Raw genomic sequence first — 11,674 nt, forward strand, 5'->3', positions numbered from 1 at the left:
TATTTTTGTCGATTTGGCCAAAAAACTGATAAACCAAACTTTGAACCGATATAAATTAATATTTTTTTATAAAAAATGACTGTAATATTCTTATTATAAAAAATTATTAATCGATTACATATATTAAATTTTAATTACTAAAAAATATCTTTAAAAAAACTTCTTTCTTCAAAAGCTCCCTCCAACAACCATTTTGAGCATTTCCGGTGAAGCAACAGCATTGCAAACAATTTATGACCGAATTACTACTTCACGTTATCATTAATCAACACTATTAGTTCCATGCAATTAAAAAAAAAAAAGTTTTTAAATTTGACTTGTTTATCTGGTTCTATTTATAAGTTACAAGATTAAGTTAACCCACTAGACCACCTATGTCATGTATTATGCATGTTAAAAGAACATTTATATATTCTACTAAACCTTTAATTTCTATAGTTTAGACCCAAATATTCATTTATCCTATCTCAAATATTTAGACAGCATGAAATCAAAGAGAAGCAACCTAAATTCATGAAAAGAAACTAGTCAACTTATTTCAACATGATTGCCACCCAAAAAAACAAAAAAGTCTGAGTGAGTGACTTGCTTTAAAATTGCATCATAGGTTATACCTTGATAAGATAGAGTAAGCAATGTTGGGGCTATACATAGAAAATCTGACCCACATTTAAGAGACTTTCATGGGGAACATTGAAGATCACACTATTTTCCCTGCATATCTTCCTAAGGAATGCATATATATAATCAACTGCTATTTTCTTGTAGAACCTTGAATCTCTCCTTGCCCTCACCACAGTGTTCCCTAGTATGTGAACCACCCCGGCATCCCTGTTGTTATTCAAGAACTCGAGTTCGTCGACCTCGGTCTGGCTGCTTGTTTGACCGGAGGATTTCACATGCGGTGGAGATTTAGCCGGTTCTATTGAATCTAGTGAGGAAACTGATATATCCATATTGGATGATGCAGTTCTTGTGTTTCCATTGTTACTCAACATGCCATCCATGGACTGCACTGTTTTCTGTCCACATAAGCTGTATTCGTCCGAATCCGAACACCCTTCCATCATAGATTCGAGCCGAACAAACATGAAAAGGTTATCAAAGAGCTTTTTCTCAAAACTCTCATCTTTCTTATGCAGGTCTTTGTATCCATATCGTGCCACACATCGAAACATGTGGAAATTCTTAGGTCCAATCCTCTTGACAAGGAATCTCTCTTCTTCTGGGACTGTGTAGACAGGAAGATACTTGACGCATACGAAAACTACAACTGAATGGATTGCTGGGAGGTTGGTGATGAAATGAGAAAAGATGTGGGGTACTCCACTTGCAAGCTCTGTGTAGACTAGTCCAATTCCCGGGACTCGAACCAGCCCCAAACTGGGGCCAAGGCCTAGAATCCATGCCATTGAGACCTTACTATGCATTTCAAACTCATAGCGCTTCACCGTGCCATAGTGCCAAACATACATGATAACAAGAAATGCTCCAGCAATTACCAAGGGAACCCATCCACCTTGATCAATTTTGAACAGTACAGAGGAAAAATATGTGCATTCGACGATTAACGATAAGCCGGTGAAGATGAGAACAAGAATCCAATGGCAGCGCCACACTAATATCATGATCATAATCATAAGGAATGTTGTAACCAGCATGACTATCACCACTGCAGTACCTGCCATGTCAATGATAATTTTACAATTAAAAGAAGGATGAGCTGAAAAAATCTATTAAGACAAAAAAAAAACTAGTTTACTCATGTTCAGCTAAAATGAAAAACAAAGCATGATCGTAACTCTTGGGGGCTAGCAATTTTTAGTACTTTTGGCCATCATTTGACCAGCACAAATATTAAATTATCTTTAACAAATAAATTTTACTAATTCATGTGTGCAAACTCCGAGAAAATGTGAGTGCAAACTGTATTGATTCATGTGTGCAAGTAAATATAGATGCAAACTATATGCTTCTTGTGTGCAAAATCCCTGTAAATATGGAAGCAAATTATTACTGGTCATGTAGCATTGCTCTTTTTACATTTCATGTGACATTTTGTTAATATAATTGAGCATCAGAAATGTCTTCCAATGGCACGAAAAATACTCATAATAGTGAACTAAGGGAAAAAACTTACCATATGCATTACCAATCTGGTTTTGATTTTCAAACCCAGCAGTAACAGAAATGCAAAGAATCATAAGGATCCAATTGATGTCCGGAATATATATCTGGCCAAGGAATGTCTTTGATGTATATACAACTTTAACTCTTGGGAAACATCCATGAGCAAGAGCTTGCTTAATAATTGAAAAGGTTGCTGTTATTGTGGCCTGGCTTGCAACTATAGCCGCTGTGGTTGCAACGACAAACACTGGCCAGTATATTCTATCTGCAGAATTAAAGGATAATCGTCTTAAGAAACAAACAATTCCAAGTAATAGGAAAAAGCTACTGTGGAAATTTGACTAATATATGTACCATAGGAATATGTGTAAGTTGATTCCAGTAGGGAGAAAGGAACAAAAAGTTTGGCACCAAAAAATAGAAGAATAGACTATGTACTAAGAATTTGGAAATGAAAAAATTGTGAGTCAGTACATAGAGATTTATAATTTGGAAGACAAATCATCTTTCAATTTAACATGATTATGCCAGTATAACAAACGAACCTGGAATAGAACGATAGAAAACATCTTGCGAATGATCCAAGTTATTCATAAGGTAAGCAGCTTGACCGGAATAGGCTAAAAGAAGGCAAGGAAACACAATTAATGTAAATGCAAGCTGTACAGCTGAGACTGGAAAATGAGCTAAGTCGGCAAAAAGAGCCTCCGTCCCTGAGAAAAAAATCATCACAAATTGTCAAGTCCAAGAGCAACTATTAATAGAATAAGGAAATAAGAGTTTAAATTACCTGTTATACTGAGCATGATACCACCCAGGGAAGTCCAGCCTTCCTGTCCTCCTCTTTTGAAATAGCGATATATATACACCGGCGAGAATGCTTTTAGAACACTGCTTCCATGTTTCCAGATGTTAAATATACCTATGCCTCCAATTAGGAGAAACCAAAGGAGGACAATTGGAGCAAAGAGCCAACTAACTCTATCTGTACCATAATGTTGCATGCTGAAAAACCCGACCAATATTACGACAGCAACCAGGACAACCACACCTGTAACCCAGGCAGAAAAAATGTCTTCAACACTGATGAACTAAAGATTTGAAAACTATAAGCACTTATACATAAGTGGTAGGTGGAGAACCATACCATTACTCATATGTGGCTTATTTACCTTGATGCCACCAGCTGCTGACAAAACTGCAACAGAAGATATGGCAATGAATCTCTCAAAATATATTGGAAATGTATTAAGAATAAGATTATAAGGGGGAAAACCAGAGAGAAACAAATGTGTGTTGGGGGGAATAGTTGCAGAAAAGTAGATTGATCTTGACAACCTTCGTCACTACAATACATATAAAAGAAAAACTTAGAAAAGAATAGAATTCAACACAAATTCCTAGTGTGTTGGTTTTTTTGTTTGGGTGGGGGTTCTTATAAGGCATTGGCCTTTCTCATTGCCCTTGTATCAGAAGCTTCCACCATGTTTTGGATGCAACTGAGTGGCGCGAGCGTTGATATCAGCATTGTAATACTCACCCAAGACTAGTCAAGGGGCTAGTGCACAATGAGCCCGACGAGGCTGGTGGAAGAGGGTAGAATGTTAGGATCCAATTGTAAGATATACCATCGCATACAAGATTTCTTCCATTTCTTTTATTTCCAATTCAAGTCAGCCTATGTTAAAATAAATGAGAGTTTACATAACTAGTCCCAAACTCGGATAAAAGGGGAAAGTTGTCTCATGCCATTGAAAGTTAAAATAGAACTTTGTCAAATCTTTATGACATGGATCAATAGACAACCTCACCTAGTGGGACAAATCTTGCTGTTGCCATCATCTTTTATTTCCAAATCATTTCATCAACCTTAGTATAACGAAAGAAGTTCATTGATCATTGAACAAACCAGAAAACACTCATTAAAAATCATGCTTAAGATTGGAACGACATCCTGCCAAATGCCCAGCCCACCACTTACTCAAATAGTAATATCAATAGGCTGGTTTATCGGTTGTAGCATATTTTTAAGAGAAAACACCATGGCCTTACAAGTTTCAGTTGAATTGCATTCACATGACAACCAATCTAAGTCTTCTCAAGATCCTTACATAAAACTACACGATGTGAGAAACAAATAAAATATGAATATGGCATGGTTTTCTTCTCCATCATGATGAATGGCACAGGGTATTGTGTGCACCCCACCAAATTATATGGGAGAAATATCAGAAACTGGACCAGGTACATGCTTTAACAGAGATAATCTAGAGAAGAAAATAAGTCATACCGGATATAGCTGGGGTCAGAATCCCATCTCCAATCACCATGCAGGTGCCAACAAGGACAAGAATAAGAATGGCACTCCTCCTAGTTGCCTGTTCCTCTAACCATCTCTTAGTTTTTGCAGCAAATGACTTTTCATGGAAGGTTGACCGACTATACGTTGTAAGCTCTTCATCGGTGCGATGCTGGTTTGGAATGGTTTTAATCTTGGCATGCCGGCAAAGCAAGGAATAAAGCGCAAATGTTCCCCCTGCTCCACAAATGTTAGTTTGGAAAAAACTTCATTGCAGCTCAGCAGTCTAAATCTGGCATACTTACAAATCCTATGTAAAACTAGTGCATTTTACTTACAATTATGAAAGAATCCAATTAGTTAATCTATCAACACTTATTCATGAGATGTCTGACCTTATCCATTCAATAAAAACATACATAGAAAAGACTATACAATAATAAAAAACATGCCTTTCCACTAAGTGGTGTTAATTACATAAATCAAACTTTAGTATTGCATTGGAAACTAACACATACCATTCAATCCTAAATATTTTCTTGATGGTTTCACCCATTGTTTTTCTTAATCTCCATCTACCTCTATGTATTACTATTGAGGTTGTGGACTATTGAAACTAATTTTTCTCTCTCCTCCCTTAACAAGAAACCCTTTCATGACTGATTAGCCTAGCATTTCTTGCCAATTGGCAAATTGATTTTTATGCCACTAGAACTACTCTATAATCTAATATGATAAAGTACGGTACGGAAGACAAAGGCACAAAGCACCTATCCCTATTTATAACAATGTGAAAACCTTAAACCTTAGTCTATCATCTTTTCTACGATAGTTGCTATCCCAACTTTCTCACTTACATTCATTTCTAATCTATATTGTCTAGTAAATCCACTCATTTAACGTAAATTCTAGATGAATTTTGTTGAAAGATCATTAAAGATTAAGAAAGGGAGGGTCCGCTATCAATCTTTGAAGTTATAATACAGTACTATTTATTTTCTTTATGCAATTTTAAAGCCAAAAATTAACGAAAGAAACTATACCTTGGCCATTGTCATTTGCTCTTAATACAACAAAAACATATTTGAGGAGCGGCACCAAAGTAAGAGAGTAGATAATCAAGGAAAGAGCTCCGATTACATCTTCTGGATCTTTCACTCCATGAGGAAATGTGTTGTAGAAAACATACAAGGGCGAAGTGCCCAAATCTCCATATACCACACCAAGACTCTGGAATGCAAGCCGAAGAAGCAGCACTGCAGAAAATTTCTGAACAAATGAAAACTTCATCAAAAACAGAATTATACACATACACCAAATTCCATTAGCTAAGATAGTAACCTATAATTGTATTTGTATAGTGAACGATGAATATCCTGTCAGACTCAGACACTTCAAATAACTTCAAGTAGACATAACCATCTAGATCTCTCAACCAAATTAAAAGATAACAAGCATTCATTTTAATTCCAAAACTACAAATAGTCTCATTATTAAGTCTGGCCACTATAAACAACTTTCCGAGATAAGTACATTAATTGAACAATTTAATGTTGATTGTTGAAATCATTGTTACAAATATTCATTCCTATAAGAAGAAAAAATGACAAAAGATAGGTTAGGTTTAATATATCGAATTTCCTCAACCCAATAAAAAGAAGGAAAGTAATCTAGCAACAAGAGAAATAGAAAGAATGTGAAAACAATTTGCAATGCTGCATCATACTTTTTCTCTGTACATGTTCTTGAGCCTTCCTGCCTCTTCATCCATAGGCTGGTCAAGCTTCTGATCCAAATCCCACATACTACCTTTGTTATCTCCATCTTCATCACTCTCTACCCTCGAAGCCATTTCAGCACAGTTCAATGATTTCACACTAATAACACCTATGCAATCTTGGGTCCCTCTTCCTCAGTAAACACTGGAATTTCCAACAACTTGGCATTCAAATTCGAGCACACTTGGTATTCATGCCCATTCCAACAACGGATCCAAACCAACCTATAGAATCTGGAAAACAAAGCAACACTGCAGATTTTAACAACTGGTTCACGGAAAAAACAATGACAACCCAATTTCAATAATCAACATACATAAAATTATTCGAATCCTTATACTGATCCAGCAATAAAATGAACTACCTACAAAAAAAAAAGCTCAGCACAACCAGAACAAAAATGTTGGAGCTTTTTGCCAGAGATTATGCATGGATAAGCATAACAGAACTTAAATCAAGACGCAATAAAACTAGCATCAACTACCAAAGACCCACCACCAAAAAACAAAAACTTAGAATTGAAATTCTTTCTTCTTTTTTGAAAAAAAAAAATGCAAATTTGATAAAAGTAAGCATACCCCACTTAATGGAAAAGCCTTATTTGTAGCTGCAAGCAGCACCAAGCCTCACCGGTAGTTGCACAATCAGCTACTTCTCACTGGGAATGGCCAAACATTCAGCTAAGAAAAAGGTTAACTTTTTCTTCTTCTTCTTTGTTATATCTCAGTGGCACAGGATCAAGAACAAAAACCCATCAAGCTTCACATGTGCAAAGCATAAAAAGACGAGAGGAAGAGGAACAAGTCAAGTTTTTTTGGTTTCCTTTTATGGAGGAATTGAAGGAGTGTAAAGAAGAGGTTTTGTTGTTACTTCTTCTTCTTCTTCTCGTTTTTAGAACGGTTACAGTACAGAGCAACCTCTTGGCTCTTGCCTCTTGCAAGGAACCAGACAAATAATCTCTGGAGAGAGAAAGAGAAAGAAACAGAGAAGCTATTCATAATCTAGAGAGAGAGAGACTCTGTATTTGTATGGTGGAGCTCGTGGAAGAGAGAGATTGAGCTATGCAGGTGGGGACCACTCTGTAATTTCTAACTCTTTTTTTTTTTCAAAATAGAAAAATTTTTCACCATCTTCTCTTGCCTAATCAGGATATCTAATCAATTCATCTAGCATTTACAGTTTACCCATATGTGGAACGTGGAATCTGCCATTAAAATTTAGATTCGGAAATTATTAAATCTCTTTCTTATTTTTTGTAATATTATTCCATAAATATTTTTTTTCATTTTACATAGTTCTGTAAAAGATAATATTATTATTAAAATAGGAGAGATAATTTTTAGTCACTTTAGAATTTTGTTAATGCTTTTTAAGTATATTTGTTAAATTTACTAAAAAAGAAATAAAAAAAGTAAATTTTACATTTATTATATGTATTATTAGAAGTTAGAATTTTAATATTTTAGTGCAAGAATTCTAATTTTATAATGTTAAAGAGTATCTTTAAAGAGTATCTAACATAATGCATTTGATGATATTTTTTTTTACGGTCAACAAAAATTAATTTTATTAATGAAAGCATGTTTATAAATTTTAATTTTTTGGCTATGAATGTGAATATTTATATCTTTTTTTCATATTTTTTTTCTTTTTTTTCTTTATGTTTTTTTTGTCATTTTTTATTGTTATGTTTTTTTTTTCTTTTTTTGATAATTTTGTAGCATTATGTATTTTTTTATTTTTATTCTTGTTAAGAGGATAAAATAAGAAGAATAATAAGAATGTAAAACAAAAAAGAAAAGATAAACAAAAACATAAAAAGATGATAATGATAATAATAAGAAGGAAGAATTGAGTTATGCAAAATTTATTAGAAAATAATTTTAAAAATTTTTAATTGTGATACTCTTAATTTTGGTACCAAAATTTTTAAATTCTGACACGAGTTCTTGTTAAGATGGTAAAGTAAGTATTTGTATTGCAATTAAGTTCTTGTAAAAAAGGTGAAACAAAAATGATGAAAATGTGAAATGATGATGATAATAATGATGACGAAGAGTTGTTTTGAATTATGCATAATTTATTTAGTGGTATATTTTTTTTTCCTTCTTATTATTAAATATTCTTCTTTCTTTCTTATTTTTATTGTTCTTACTTTTTTTTATAAGTATTACTTTTTATATTAGACTTAAAATAGTTTGTACTACACTATATGGTAATTTTATTTAGTTAAACGAATGTAAATTTATACTTATTAGAATAAATTTTTGTCAAAAATAAAAATAGTAATAAATTTATTTAAATTAATACCAAAATGTCTCCGCTCTAATATAAAATTTTTCAACTATATTTTTAGTTTGGCTAGTTATTTTGTTTGTTTGTAGAGTTTTTTTTCTTTAATTGCTTAATTCACGTATATAGTAGATGTTATTAATTTCTATTTTGAGATCAATAATGGGGTATAGTGATATTTTTAAATGTATTTTTTTGGCATTTTTATCTTTTTTTTCAAAAATGGAAATATTTAGAAAGTTTCTCGCTTACCAAAAAACAGTAAATTATTTCATATATAAATTATATTGGGAACAAGACAAAGAAGGATTAATTATTTATGTTTTATTTATGGGAAAACTCCTATTTTAAATGATATTTTATGAAAACAAATTATAGTAGCAGTTTGAATAAAAATTTAAAAACAATTGAAATGGCAAATGTTGTTATTTGCTTATTTGCTATGCCAGGACAATGGAATGAAAACATCAAAAATTTATTTTATATTTTGGGAGCATCCTAATATTCTATTACTCATGGTTTTCATTTTGGTTCAATATTCAATATTCTCATCCGATTTTATTATATTTTTTAAATTGGTGATGCTCATCAACCATTAAAATTTAAAAATAATAATAATAATAATGGATAAACTTGAATGTCATTTTCAATTGAAAACATAAATAAATAGATAAATAAATAAATTTGAAATGTTTTCAAATTGAATTCTGCATCGACACTGTCATTTAATTTATTTAAACAGTAACCAAAACAATAATGGAATTATGATGGTCTCTGTTTAATTGTTGTTCTACGTAATGTATTTCATTTCATTCATAAAATAAAAGAAGTACGAATATTTAAATGCATAATAATTCTCTTTGCTTTGGTTTTTGGTGATGTTAGTAAAGTTATATATTCTTGCGGTATGTTTGTGTATTATTCTATATTTAAAACAAATTAAACTCACATAGCAAAGCTAATTTCAGGTAATTACTCTTAAAAAAAATCTAAGTGATTATTTAGTTGAGCTGCTTTTTTTTTTTTTCACTATAGCACCTTTAATATTCGGTTTTAATTTTATTTTATTTTAAATATCACAAAATATCAAATAAATATTTATGGAATCATAGATATATATTATGAAAATTAATTTGATATTCAGCATGAAATTTGTTACTTCATCATTTAGTCTTATTTCAATTTATTAATAACATTATAATGTTTATTTAATGGATGGATATATAAATTACTGTATTGTATTGGACTTTTTTTAAAATGATACTGTATTTTTTATTAATATTAGTATTATTTTAAATATTATATCCAACACAAATTTTAATTTTAAATCAGTTTAGTTACGATAAAAATAAAAAATATTCCTTTCGAGTTGCTCTAATTATTTTCCGAATGTCATGGGTAGTTAGTGTCTAGAATCAATAATGTAAAAAAATAATTAATAAGAGATGCTACGCATCACAACTGTCACTATCGTAGTATGATAAAGCCCAAGCTATGTTAGATCAAAATATTTTTCTACCTGTTTTATTGCTGGTTAGTATTCAAAATTTCAAATAGATACTGAAAATGACAATTCTTAAAAGATTTGCTAACAAATTTGTTAAGTGTATTTTTTTATAAATAATAATTATCTTTTTAAAAAAGGACAAATAGGTTTTTAATTTTTTTATTTACGGACATTTAAGTCCTTAATTGATATTTTTAAAATCTAAATCTATCGATTCCTTATATTCACTTGAGTTTGTCAGACCCAACAAAAAAATCAAACATAACTTCCATTGTACTAACATGGTTGATACGGATGCATACGTAAAAGTGTTTTTAAAATGGGACAAATTAAAACTAGAGATGGATGTGTCCAAATTTAAAAAAAAAGGTTAAAAATTTAAATATATTTTTAAATTTTTAAGAATTTAAATGTTCATAGACCAAAAAATCAAAGATCAATTTGTCATTCTCTCATCTTTTTAATATTCTTAACAGATATCTTGACGTATTGTTAGTAAAATTCTTGTTGTAAATTAAAAAAAAAAATTTGTATTTTCTACCATCTTTCAACGATGACTTGAGTTTGCAAAAGGAGTAAACTAGATTAAAATAGTCACATGCATTCTAGCAATTCATAAGACGTGTGTATAAAAAGGATTTAACTAAAAAACGTTTTAATGATATTGGTTAAGAGAATAAAAGTGAAAAAAATATTTTTTAATATATTTAATACATATAAAAATAAAAAAATATATATTTGATTTGTAATATTTTATATAAATTTTCTAATTATAGTATTCTTAAAAAGTGCTTTAATATGTTTCTTCTAAAAATAATAATAATAATTCGTTTACTTAAATAAAAACAATTTAACTAACAAATATCTTAAAATGCTCGTTAACGTATTAAATATAAAAAAATTATAATTATAATCTAAATATTTAAAGTTTTTAATATATTTATTATTAGGTAAAAATTAAAAAAATATAACATATAACATTAATCAATCATTATTATTTTATATCTGAGTTTTTTTACTTATCAATAATTCAATCAAGTTAATCTAAAATCAACAAAAAAAAGTTTTATTAGTGAGAGTGTGTTTACATACTCCAACTTCTCACTAATTAAAGGTTTGTCTCCTACATTTCTTTTTTTTTTGTGCATTTTTTGCTTATCTTCGATATTTTATTGCTGCTTTTATTTTCCTCTTTTTCTTCTTGCAATATTATGTGTTTTTTTATTTGATTTTTTTTATTCTTGTTAAGAGTATAAAACAAGAAAAATTATGAAAAAGAAAAATAAGAAGGAGAAGATGAATAAAAAAAAAAGAAGACAATGATGATGATAAAGAAGAAAAAGAGGAGGAGGAAGAGGAGTTTTAAATTATGCAGAATTTATCAGAAAATATCACTAAAATTTTTTAATCGTGACACATAAATTTTCCAATTTTGACACTGAAATTTTTTATCCGTGGCACAAGTTTTTGTTAAAAGGGTGAAATAAGAATTATAAGAATGTGAAACAAGGAAAAGAAGATGATAATGATGATGGTGATGATGATGATGACGACGACGAAGAGGAAGAGGAGTGAGAGTTTTAAATTGTGCAGAAAAATAACACCGAAATTTCTTAACAATAGCACTGAATTTTTAAATTGAGACTGAAATTTTGCTATAAAAATACA

General features: G+C 30.6%; 1 protein-coding gene across 3 annotated transcripts; it reads right to left on the minus strand.

Moving 5' to 3' along the window:
- Window positions 1-585: 585 nt before the first annotated feature.
- LOC107481638 (potassium transporter 10) lies at window positions 586-7,207 on the minus strand. 3 transcript variants are annotated; one of them, XM_016101914.3, is made up of 10 exons: window positions 6,786-7,207; window positions 6,524-6,571; window positions 6,156-6,440; window positions 5,473-5,698; window positions 4,421-4,666; window positions 3,278-3,328; window positions 2,921-3,181; window positions 2,676-2,843; window positions 2,141-2,395; window positions 586-1,681 (listed from the first exon to the last, which is right to left on the minus strand). In XM_016101914.3, the coding sequence occupies exons 3-10, from the start codon at window positions 6,279-6,281 to the stop codon at window positions 645-647; spliced, it is 2,370 nt and encodes a 789-aa protein (XP_015957400.1). In that variant the 5' UTR covers window positions 6,282-6,440; window positions 6,524-6,571; window positions 6,786-7,207; the 3' UTR covers window positions 586-644. The 3 variants fall into 3 exon arrangements, with proteins under 3 accessions (XP_015957400.1, XP_015957402.1, XP_015957399.1); XM_016101916.3 differs by lacking the exon at window positions 6,524-6,571 and having other exon boundaries at window positions 6,838-7,207; XM_016101913.3 differs by lacking the exon at window positions 6,524-6,571.
- Window positions 7,208-11,674: the final 4,467 nt, after the last annotated feature.

This window comes from Arachis duranensis, chromosome 3 (genome assembly GCF_000817695.3).
Source record: "Arachis duranensis cultivar V14167 chromosome 3, aradu.V14167.gnm2.J7QH, whole genome shotgun sequence".
In the NCBI taxonomy this organism is placed as follows: domain Eukaryota; kingdom Viridiplantae; phylum Streptophyta; class Magnoliopsida; order Fabales; family Fabaceae; genus Arachis; species Arachis duranensis.

Bases quoted from the DNA above. Each gene is read 5' to 3' on its own strand.
- LOC107481638 (XM_016101916.3), bottom strand. From the start codon at position 6,281: ATGGCTTCGAGGGTAGAGAGTGATGAAGATGGAGATAACAAAGGTAGT. The intron at 4,667-5,472 runs GTATAGTTTCTT...TTTGTGGAGCAG, and splicing joins AGCAAATGACAATGGCCAAG to GGGGAACATTTGCGCTTTAT. The intron at 3,329-4,420 runs GTATGACTTATT...CTTCTGTTGCAG, and splicing joins TCTGACCCCAGCTATATCCG to TTTTGTCAGCAGCTGGTGGC.